Below are 12502 nucleotides of genomic sequence, written 5' to 3' on the forward strand. Positions count from 1 at the left end.
GATTTGATATTATCCTTTGACCTGAAAGTAGCTTTATTTGGTATGTTTTTTTCAGTCCTTTGCAAGGCTGATATATTTTTTCCCTCCAAATCTAACTCATAACTTAATTTGCAGGATGTGGATGAAAGTGGTCATGTTTATAGGGTTACTTACTCCGCTTTCAGATGTTCCTGTGTTTCTGGTACTCTTGAAGCTCATAGAGAAGAGAAGGTAAACTGCTATTCATATGTCAAGAATATTTGTTTGTCTTAACTGTAAAATAGTACCTTACATGACAAATTCTCTGAAATAGCAGTTGAATTTGTGAAGCTGGTTGTACTTTATCTGATAATGATAAAATACTGGCCTCCCATAATTGGGTACTGGAGTGTATCAGGTGTTCAGCATCTACTTACCCACAACTGATATAATGTCAGCTGAACTGATTATAAAAATACAGGCAGTCTGTAGTTTTACTTTGTGCAGAGTGTTTTTTTTTTTTTTTTTTTTTTTTTTAGTTCCAAAAGGTAAACCATTCCAGAACAGAAAAGTGTTTTAAAATGCTTTGTAAAATCTACAACAAAATCCTGAATAATACCCTGTTCTTATGAAACTAGTTGAGAGGACCATTTTCCCTTTCTTATGCAAGGTATTGTTGTACTTGTTCAAGAACAGTTTTCTATTCCTTAAGGTGATTTCATTTGACTTACAGTTTTATCTCCTGGCCAGTAGAGGGTTTCATAACCACAATGATAAAACATATCCAAGCACATCTTGAACAGGTTTCTGTGGGGCTTTTTGTCCCTCACCTCCCCAAGTGCTACTTTGACACTAAATGTTCATCTTCATGAACTCTCATTGATTAATAGTTATGTGTTATTGTGACATTTCTTACATAGATTATTCCTAAGATGATGCAATTTATGATCTATTTACAAGAAATAGAAAACTTGTTCCCTTTTCAGTTTGATTGGTTATCTCCTAATAGGGAAAAGCAGTATTTGAATTTAAACAAATGTCTCTGCCTCAGCAGTCCTAGTTCAGGTTTGTTTATTAGGTCTTATTTCATTATTGGCATGTCAGGCTGTTGCCTGAAGCTGAATAGGTGCAGACTGCTATCGTGATTTGCTGTTTTTTTGCAGTGACTATGATAATATTTGGCAAATAGATTCAGTTGTAGTGATCTATTCTGGTCTGCTATGCCCCTTCTCTTTTCTTTCCCCCAACTTTGAAATCAGTGCAAGTTTACTCTTGAACTAAACTGCTACAGCACTATATAGAGAGGAGTCTTTGTTTTATAGGTGACCTTTAAGGTTGTTCAAATGCATAGCCTGCAAGTGAGTTTTAATTTCTGTCCTCTACTAACTATAGCACTGTAGTTTACAAGTTTGCTTACAGATTTGGAGCTGGAGGGGTACAGTTGTTCACAGTTTAGCTGTTAGATGAAAGTATTGCTGCCTTCCAGCTGCAGGCATATTCCCCTCCTCATCCCCCTTCTCTCCTATTTTAGTAATAGAAACAATTGTACAAGCACTTACTGACTTTCCTTAAAGCAGATTAGCTGAACTCAAATCCTGTTTGGGAGTGCTTGCACCACCCATTTTGTCAGATCTTTCATTTGAGGGTAAAGGAGGATGGAGAGTAATGTCTTCTGCAAGATCATCTGTGTGTGGCATGTATATATCTATTTAGTGTGTAATTGTTGTGCTGGCTTAACTGTAACTGTATGTAGGTGAAACTGTGTAAACAACAAAAAAAAATTGACAAATGTTTTCTTTTGGTAGGTTGCTCTAATCTTTCTACCCAGAGATAGAGGAGATTACTCCCAGTTCTGGGACCTTGAGTGTTACCCAGTTGAAAAACCATATAGGAAACACAAATTAAGATTTCAGCTTTCTGGAGCAGTAAGTATATAAATATTATAAACTCTCTTTCTCCTAGGTGAAAATTCCTGATAAGCATCTTAATGTAATTATACAGTACTGTCTCTGGTATGCCCCAGAATATTTTGAAAGAATCTGATAATACTTTTATCTCAGACTTAAATGCACTATTTTTCTTATCTTACAAACATACCTTTCTCATCTTGCCTAGGGGATAATGCATTTTCTTTTGCCATGTAAGATGCACAATTTTTGCTTTCTGCTCAAAGAAAATAGAGAAGAAACTTGTCTTCTCTGGGAATTTTCTGTAGAGGCAGATTTGTTTATATCAGATGTTAAATACATCATGCTACAAAGAATTATAGCAAAGTACCTGACCTTTGTTATAATATGTAATGATGCAATCTTGAAAATTTCAAACATCCTTTTGGGAGATATGGGTATGTTTCTGATAGAATCTCTTTTTCTGAGCATTTTTATATTTAACATTATTCAATTATATCCTTAAGCTGTATTAACTACATTGATAATATTTTTTAATGTGGAAAAGTGATAGGGAATTTTACTAAATACATTATGTAGTTGGTTTGGAAAGAACTAGTAGTTTTCTGTTCATTTTTGATCCTCGTTTTAGTCCTGGCGCACTTGTAAGAAATGAGTGTTTCAATACAATAAACCATTATTTAGTCAGTGAATCTGGTATGATTTTAGGCTCATTGTTTTTTGAATTTACGTTCAGTCTGCGTGGGGAGGGACTGACTTGCTTTCTTAAGTGTGTGTTTGCAGATTTTAAGAGCATCAAAAACAATGATGAAAATATTTTAATTAGACTTTTCTTAGGATCTCTTGAATAGAAGAAAGCAGGAATTCAGGGGAAGAACGGGGGGTCAGGGAGGAAGGAAGGAATTAAGCTTGGGCTAATAAGGCTATGCATCCATCTGTGTGAAGATTGTTGCACTGAGTAATGCAGTACTGTTCCTGACCTACTTCTGAAGTCTCCCTTATCTCTTTTGTAAGAAAAAAGACATGCAAAACCACTAGGCAAAAAAAAAGAAAAAAAACCGGAAACTGTCAGGCATCTAAAAAGATCATCCTGTAAGTGTATAGATCAGAATAACAGCACAGGTGGGGTATTTTTTGAGGCTTATTCATAGGAGCAATTGGAGCTCCCCTTCAGCTCTCCTGTTGCTCCTCAGCTCTAATTTTACACTGAGGCCTGGAGATAGGGGCTTGGGAGTTGGAACTGATTTTCTGTGCTCTGTCCTTCGCTTGCTTTTAATCCCTGCCTCACTACCCATCTGAATGTGAATAGCTTTGTGCGTTCAGTATTGCATGGTCAATATATATGGTTTGCTGTCCTCTCCAGAAAGCTTGTGTTTTTTCTAAGTCGTCCAGATGAAGATTTGAGATCTTTTAGAGAACCAAGCCTGTTTTGGTAGTGAGAGTCTTGCTTGCTGTTGTTGCCAGCTCATCTTACCTCCACTGGAAAGCAACAATTGCACAGGATGCTTGTTCTTCCCAGTTGTTACTTATGCTGAAAAGGCGACCTGTTCGCAAAGTATATGTTAAATGACTTCTAACTTTAGGAAAAATGAGACCTGGGCAGTTTTTGTTTAAGAGGTTTTTTATTAAGCTTTCGTCTAATTCTTTTAGCTTTTCATCAGAAATCTAGTTATAAATAATTCACTTCTGAGAATGTGACTAGGTGCCAAAGTTGTGTAAATATTTGAGCAGCACAATTTGATATTGATGTTTATGAACTAGCATGTCAAATTTGTTCCTCTTGATTTTTCAAAGCTGTTAAAAATTAGTTCTTTCAAACATCTTGTACGTATGGGAAAAATTTTGTAGAAAATATTTGAAAAATGTCAAGATCACTTTGAAAGTCACAGCTGAAAATGAAAGATTTCCTTAATCAAATAGGTAAGGAATTATAAATCTGTTTACAAGAGGAGTCAGTGCAGATTATTTACTTAGATTGTTGCTTTTTTTAATCAGGTGCACTTCTAGTTGAGAAGACAAGTTAATTGCAATCTGTTATGTCCCAGGGATCAAGAGTTTAGTCTGCATTACTACAACTTTGAAAAGAGCTTGAATCCTGCTGGGTTTGCTGAGGCAAAGAGGGCTACTGCTATGGTTAATGTGACTCTTGATAGAATAAAGTGGGAAGACTGACTGTCATTCATAATGACTGAGTAGTATTTATTTGTAGCACCACTTCAAAAGAAATGAAAAATTTGAAAGAGCTTAGGAAAGAACTAAAAGAATGACGTGAAGTTAGGAAAATCAGTGATACTGTATTCATTTTTTTCCTTAAAACAACAAACAATTAACTGACTCGGATCATGCACTGTGTGCAGTTGCAGTCCCCCACCATTAGGAAACAGTCAGCAGCTCAGAAGGGTCTGTCTTTACAAAATTCCTCCTAGAGACAATGAAAGGAGGTATTCTGTATGCTCTTTGCAGCCCCTCCCAGTCTCAGTACTGGTTATTCAAACTTATTTTTTTCTTCTTCTAATAAACATTGATTAGGCTGCTATTAGGTACCTCACTGGTTTAAGAATGAGCATTCTTAAATCAATGACAGTACCACTGTGCATGCCAGTTCTGGATTATTTTGGTCTAATTATTGGTCCCTTTGGGATGAAACTGAACCAATAAGAACCTGCCAGAAGACTGAGGCAGAACCTAAGTTGTTCTGATTTCTCCTTTGTTATGTAGAACAGTCGAGGACTGCGTAAAAGTGACCCCCTGCCATAATTTGAACAAATGTTAACTGCATAACATAACTGCATAACATTTTTAATTTACATGGCTTATCTTCTTTACCTGTATAACTATGCAACTTCTTAATGTATCATTTTGCAACAGGGGAAGTGAACCAACTGAGCTGTCACTTAATGAATTTCTTAGTGAATAATTGTTTACCAAGATTCCCGATTGGATTACTGTTATCAGCAGTCCAGAAGCTTTGTTTTATTTTGTATATTCCAGGAGCAAGAGAAGGAGAGGAAGAAAACCTTTCTAAGCTCAGTGAGCAAAAAAAAATCCCATTTTAAGGCTAAATAGACACTAGTTTTATTCATACGCTCCTGAGGTTTCTTTGGAACAAAAGCACTTTAACATTGTCCAAATAGTTACATTTATGTACTGCTCTGGGTTTGAAGCAGGAAAAATCAGTAAATAGGGGTGTCAGTTAAATGATGCAATAGTAGAAGATGCCATTATAAAGACTGGGGAAAACCTCTGACAATTTTCCATAATGTTTCTCATTCTCATGGAGTAAACTTGCCTTATTGATAAATTAGAATTTGAATGATAACACTGAGGTATGGCACTCATCGTTTTTTTCCCTTACAAGCTCTTGAAGCAAGAGATATATATGAAACCTTTCTTGTCTTTACATATCAGGTTCTACTGTAGTTCACGGGTTATTTGCAACTGAAGAATATTCTTTTAAAATTAAGATAACTTGGCTGCTGCTATTTCTGACAGACTGATTAGAAGCTCTCTCAATAAAAGAAACGACTGTCTAAAAGACAAATTTGTCATACCAGCTCTATTGAAGATGAATCTATTTTTTTTAGCCTTCCCGGGGTAAGGGAATCAACTGCTTGTCTAAAATGTCAGCAGCTTTTGAAAAATTTGAGACAATGTTTTATGACTAAGCGTAGGAGATTTTCAGATTCTTTGACTTTGTCAAGGTACTGTGACCCAAGGGTATCAAACAGTATCTGTCTGGCTATGTCAAACAATGCAGAATTTGAAATTGTGTATCTGGCAAAGCATTCCCTTAGGATGATCTAGTTGCCTTGTGTTAGTGAGTACACTGAACGTAGGTCCCCACTGGCATAACAGTGGTAAATATTACGGCTGAATTTCAGAATGTAGAAGTTACAGTATAATGCATTTTCAGATTCTGTTTCTCTGCAGAGTTCTTCCTCTGTTGAGAAGGATGTATTGTTCATAATGCAAAAGCATTACAAAGCTTTTTGCTTTTGTGAGAATTCAAACTATAATGATGTCTTATTCCTTCCTTCTCTTTCTGAGCAGTTATTTTGCTGACTTTGCTGCTCTTGAGGCATATGGGTAGAATATCTGTAGAGATAGTGAGGGCTTTTTTTTTTAATCTTCATTGTTAGCAGTGGTCTCAAGTCTCCATCTGCGCTGCTAGTTTGTTGCAAACTGGCTTGTAACAAATAAAGTATTTGTAAGACACAGAAACACATTATAGCGTTCCTCCCCAAATCATTGTCCCTGTCACAGTGATCCAGACTCTGCTATTCTGGAAAGATACTATAAACATAAAACTTCAATTCAGAGAAGAGAAATGGTTTAAATACTTAAAGATTAAAATTTTAAGTGCAAATGTTAAAGACTACTTTATTTTTGTCAACAGGGTACTAAAACGGAAAATAAAACTTTAATTCTGAAAGCTTCCACAGATGCCCTTACAGAAACTGAGCTTCCACCTATACCAGGAAGGAAGGCTTACTCTGAAGCATCTACAGTTAAAACAGGGTAGGTATGGGCATAAATTGAAATGAGAGGTTCCAGCTGGATAGAACAGAAAAAAACCGTTTCTCACCATGAGAATAGTTAGGCAGTGGAGCAGGTTGCCTAGTGCTGTGCAGTCTCTGTCCTTGGAGGTTTTCAAGACCCAAGAAGCCAAAGCCCTGAACAACCTGATGTGACCTCAGAGCTGACCCTGCTTGGAGCAAGAGTTTGGACTAGAGACCTCCTGAGGGTCCCTTCCAACCTCAATTATCCCGTGTTAAACAGTAAATAGCTGCAGAAACATATCTGGCAAATCACTTAATGACTTTGTATTAGTCACAAGCAGTTTCCCATACCTTTTCCTTCCAGCTGGGTTCCAGAGTAGCCTAACCATGATTCACTGTTGTAGCAGTAAAATCTCTTGCACGCTCTACTGTTCTGGAATCTCTACAATATCTTAAAGTTGCCTTTGCAAAAGACCACTGTACTACATGTCTTAACCTTGCTGCTGTTCAGTGTAAGGTGGCTCTCCAAGTCTCATACTGTGGGATGATGTGGGTATCAGGGGAATAAAATCTTTTTGTTAAAGATGGCATCAAGACTTCAGGATGGTTTTTTTCCTTTTCATTTATTTATTTAATTTAGTATTGTCAGAAAATACAAGTATTGTTTTGAAGTACAGAATTAATATATTCAAACCATATAAATAGGAAATCTTAATATCTTAAATTTCTTTTCAAAATCAGACAAAATGGGATAATTCGAGGATTGTATGCACCAGAAGACCTGTATACCTTTCCTCCAACCAGAGTTGGGGAGTCACGCACATTAAAGGTCAACTTGCGGAATAATTCTTTTATGACACACTTGGTAAGTTTGACAGACTTTCAAATATATTTTTGTAAGTCAATGATTCAGTTGCACTGGGGGTTTTTTTGTTTGCTTCTGACAGAAGATTGCAATAGTATGCCACTCTTAACTTGTTAGTTCCAAAAGTCAATACTAGTAGCTATATTTGAAGAATGCTTTTTTTCTCTCATTTGAAGAATGGTTTTTTTGTTCTCCTGTAATTTTTATCTTTTCTTTTGTCTGACTCTGAACTGCTGAGGGCTTTTAACATATTTGCAACTGAAAAAATAATAGGTTGTAGTTCACATATATTTGTTATTAGCCTTATGTCTTTTTTGTTAACTTTGTTAAAACATCCTGAGATGTAAATTTTTTTTATTACGCAAAAAGCTGGGCATGCTTTATTTTTAAGCCCTGTGTCTATCTAAAGCTGTATTTGTAAATGACATGACTAATCTCAAGCATATGGGAAACTGAATATGGTGGTCTTGGATGTGGTGGAGTTTTTTAAGCATTTTGTATTAAATTACAGCTGAAGTTTGTAAGTCCCAGAGAACCTTTTCACATCAAGCACTTGAAGTACTCTCTAAGGTGAGTAATGCCTATGCTAACATTGTTCTTGCATAACAAAAAAAAATTAAACCCAAGTAATTCAGTAAGGTAAGTATCTTCTGTATATATACAGTGCTGACATGTAGCTATAAATATTCAATATTCTGGCTGTCTAGTTAAATGTATGTTTTTTGCTAATGCTGTGCTTTGTAATCTTGGTTAGAAGCAGAATGAGCCCACACACTTATTTCTGCATCTGCCAATTTCTTCCCTGCAAATTGTTTCTAACAGTGCTGCTGCTTTTGATGCTAAGCCTAATGCTTCATTTAACCATTTGGCATGCTGTGCACAATCAAGTCACTCCTTCCATTTATACTTTCTGCACAACAGACCAAGCAAATTGCCTTCATCATGCTCCTAATTTGACAGTCCTGCAGAACTGCACCTAAGATTCTTTGCAAATACCAGGTTTGAGCAGCCAGTGGAATTGCCTGGTTATACCAAGTATTTCAGCATATTACCTGCATAAAAGGAATATTCAAGCTGGTGATAACAATCCCTTCAAAATAGAATCCAGTCATCTTTGGAGTTGATTACAACAAGTATTTGACAGTACCATTAGTCATGTCTTCAGGAAAAAAAGTATCTTGGTCATTCAGCTGTAACAGTGGGATTGTCACAAAGATAGAATGCAACTGTTTGCATTAAAAGTCATCTAGCATGCATTCTTGGTGTTTCAACAGGTCCCAGTTTTAAATACAGGGAAACTAAGTATGTATAGAATAGAAATTATGTGAGCAAAATCACAAATGGAACTAGATCCTCTGACTCCTAATCTAGTTTCCTGTCTGCCAGTCCATGGCACATCTCTATGCAAAATGTCATAACTGCTTAGATAATTTTTCCAGTCTCCCTACTTAATTGGCATCTTTTTATTGTGTATGCCACACCAGACAGCATAAAAAGGTTTTTTGTGGAAGTAGTAACCAGGATCAAATCTAGTCAAATCAAGATGTCCAGCTAGATCTGTCTGAGGCTGTACAGCTGTAGACCAAGGACAGGATGACTTAGTAGTTCCTCCAAAAAGGATGAGTAACTTCACTGGAAATCACTTAAATATTTCAAAAAGATTTTTGAGGGATACTGTCAAAGCTATTTGGTATATTTTCTGTGAGAGATAGTAAACCCAGTTGCTTTTACCTGAAGTAGTTGGCAATAAGTTAAAATTCCACCTATCATTTATAAATGGTATCAAGTGAACACATTGTACCATTTAATAACATTCTATAAGCTTTATTCTAGCCACTTTGACTATTTTTGCTCCAGTTATAAATACTGACCTCTTCTAGTGTGGTGTGAGTGTTTTTGTTTTTGTTTTTCTTAATTCTTTTATCTGAAAGTCAGCATAGTTCTCTGAAAAAGCTTTCTGGCTTGAGATCATAAACCATAGAAGAGTTACTTGACTTGGAGAGATGCTTTTAAGAAAAGTGCTAAAAGAATTTCTTTAAATGGCTTTTATTTAAGGTTTATGAACAGTGTCAAGGAGAATTTAAAGAAAGCCAGTTAAGTTAGGTTAACTGAGCATGCTGTAACGTAATGTTCAAAAGTAAATGGAGAAGAAAACTGTGTTTGCAGGAGCTTGAATAGTTAGTCTGTAAATAAGAGTGTAAAAATACTAAGTATTGCCTAGCCACACTTTTGGACTTTGTTATGTAGTAAAGCCATGGTCTGTTGCACTCTCTTTGTTTTCAGGTTCAGATTTGAAAGTAATCCTCAGTAATCAAGTATTAAATCTGGGTAATGGAATTGCAGGGGTTTATTATATTTAAAATCAAGAGCTTGACCTTCAGAAGTTGATGCAGTGGTTTGCCAGTTTTTATTCAACTGGTTGTGTGTTCACAAGTACCAAAACTTAACAGTCCTCCTTTTTTCCATAGTTGGCTCAATTGAAAATAGTAATTGACTTAATCCAAGCACAGTATCTTGCAGCCAAAACTGCAGTGAAAAGAGTAAGGAATTTTAAGTCTTCACCAAATGCCTCAAAACATAAATCCTGTTAACCACAGAGGAATCATTTAGCTAGTATTGTAAGTCTTGCAAAGAATAGAAAGGAGTTGTCTGGAATTTGCATTCAAGAGAGGAGTTCTATTTGTTGATGAATAGTAGATTTTACTGCAAAGCTGAGTATCTTTAACAAGATTACTTTCAAATGATATAAAGATACAGATGAAATATTAAAACACTTGATAAATGTTCAAAGGTTTTTAGAGTTAAGTTCTGTTTCTGGAAGGACTATGAGACTATGCTTACCTAAAAAGAAGTTTGAAAACTAACGTATTCATGTTACTTTCAGCAGTCATCTGAAATAGGCTGATTATATAGTAGCAGATATTTCAAATAGTACTAAAAGGTAAAACTTCTGTTTGTGAATAATTGTTTCCAGTAGCTACCATTCTGGGTGTCAGAAGTCACTGTTCATTGCCAGTAGACCTGGTTACTGTGGCTTAGATAGAGCTTATCCATTCTATTCCTTTTGAACTTACCTGTTGCTGCTATTGTGTTTGGAGGACAACAATATCGGTTTGGCTGTCCTTGAAATAGCCTTCAGTCATACCTGACTGTTCAGAAATACCACTTGAAACTGATGCAGTATCCTGTGAAGCCCATGCAGTATTTACAGACTAATTGAGTTATAGACAGTGAAAAGTTTGAAGTAAAGTAAAACGTCTCATTATGAGAAAAATCAGTGCAGGTGAATTCCATTTGTCTTGACACTGCTGTACTTGACTGTTTCTGGCTACTGTACTTCAGAAATCCTCCAGGTTGCTTCATTTCTAGCAGTATGTATTCTGTATAGTAGCCCAAAGCATGATTGTCATTGAAGGAGTTTGAACTTTCCAGTTTTTTTAGTGGAAGAAAATGAAAATAGCTCTCTTCCTTTGGATTAGGACATATGAAGATTCAAGTGTGTTGAGCCATATCCTGGGCATAAAAAATCAACTCACTGCTACAAAATAATTTTCAAATAATGTCTGACTAATTCTGCTTTTAGAGAAGAAAAATAATGTGTATAGCACCAAATGAATACTTGAACTTCAGTGGTCAAATGAAATTCAATACAGCTGCTGTATGCTAAGAAACTTTGCTCTGCCCCAATTTCATGAAAGTCACATAATATGTATTTTGGAAATTAATATTTGACATCCAGATGTGGCCATCTCTTTGAAAGAGTGATACATGACTTACTATTACGTTTTTGATATTATAATTTTGAGTTTGGGTATGTGATTTTTTGAGTAAATGTTAGGATGTGTAGGCAAACATCTTTTTGGAGTGCTCTATTTGATAGACTTGTACATTCTTCCTGTCTTTCCTCCTAATGCTTTCTTTTTTATAGTCTCGGATGGACTGGTTGTATGGATTGAGTTCGGTCTTAATTCTTGCTAAAATTGGTGTAATCTAATACATCTGTAACATAGAAATAGTCATACTAACATTCCTCATTTGTAGATCAGGGTGTGTGGGTTTTTTGACTAAATGGATAGAGACACATCTTGGCAGAATTGTTGTACAATACTCATCAGTCAAGTATGAGACATGAAACCCTGATCTGACCTTACTCCTTTGCTGTATTGTGTATTGTAGTTCAGTAATATAGAATGTGTACTTTGTATTAACCCAATTAAAAAAAAATACAGTAGTGCTTCAGTCTGTGTTCTGAAAGTGTTCTCTTAGTAGATTGCTTGATTGATGAGGTTCTGTAGAAAGATTTCAAGCCACATTTTGCTAATATAACTATTCTGGCACTAGGGATAATGAAGCTGGAATCAAGTTTATATGCAGGGGGAAATACTGTGATTTCCAAATAGAGGAGGAGGGTCAGAACATAGACTAATAGGTTGGATTAGTGTAGAGGAAAGTGTGGAGCAAAGGAGAGTAAAGGTATAGGAGCAAAATAAGAAATAGTATGGGAAACATGTCAGAGAAAGTTGAATAATAGTAAATATACTGCTAAAGGGAGAAAATTAGAGTCATAATAAAAAACAGTAGTTCCTTCTCTCTCTGTATTACTAAGTGTTGCTGTTCCTTTTTCACTTATTCCAATATGCGCTTATTACTATTACTTGCCTGTTCTGGATCATGACTGTTAGATCCCACGGAATCTAATAGACTGCCACTCAGCATTTCCAGCTTTTTAGCTTGTGTAGCTTTTATACTTTTAAAACTTGCGCTCTAGGCTTTGAAAGTTAAGACAGTCACCTATTACATTCTACTGTGGTAGAATAATTTCTTTACCATTTGGAATGTTTTTATGCCTTCTGAGTAGAAGAGGAATTACAGAACCTAAAAGGAAAGACATGTGATGTAAAATCTTTCAAATACTGATTGAGCATGAGTATATTGATTTGCAGTGATTTAGCAGAATATTTACTCATGTGGAAAACATTAGAAGTAATTGAAATTAAATTTACTAGCTTCGAATTGATCAAGAATTGGAAAAATTAGTACACTTGTCAAGTGACTTCTGAAATAAGTGTGTATTTACTTTGCTGTAAATATAGTTTATACACTGTCAATATATTGTAGAAAGGCAGACCAGACTTATCCAGGTAAACTGGCAGCAATAGCTAATAAAATACTATAATACTTTGTCTAGCCAGTAGGAAAGCATCATCTTTAGAATCTAAGTCCCTCAGAAGAATAATAGGTAGTCAAAACTATAAAAATACACTTGATTTGAT

General features: G+C 35.6%; 1 protein-coding gene across 2 annotated transcripts in view; it reads left to right on the top strand.

Moving 5' to 3' along the window:
• The window catches only part of CEP192 (centrosomal protein 192), a 75481-nt gene that overhangs the window by 62400 nt on the left and 579 nt on the right, over window positions 1-12502 (top strand). For both annotated transcript variants that reach the window (XM_067290732.1, XM_013942468.2), the window contains 5 exons: window positions 115-210; window positions 1764-1883; window positions 6262-6383; window positions 7106-7229; window positions 7741-7799. In XM_067290732.1, coding sequence (XP_067146833.1) covers window positions 115-210; window positions 1764-1883; window positions 6262-6383; window positions 7106-7229; window positions 7741-7799 — 521 coding nt within the window. The remainder of the gene's footprint in view (window positions 1-114; window positions 211-1763; window positions 1884-6261; window positions 6384-7105; window positions 7230-7740; window positions 7800-12502) is intronic.

This window comes from Apteryx mantelli, chromosome 2, assembly GCF_036417845.1.
Source record: "Apteryx mantelli isolate bAptMan1 chromosome 2, bAptMan1.hap1, whole genome shotgun sequence".
Classification (NCBI taxonomy): Eukaryota; Metazoa; Chordata; class Aves; order Apterygiformes; family Apterygidae; genus Apteryx; species Apteryx mantelli.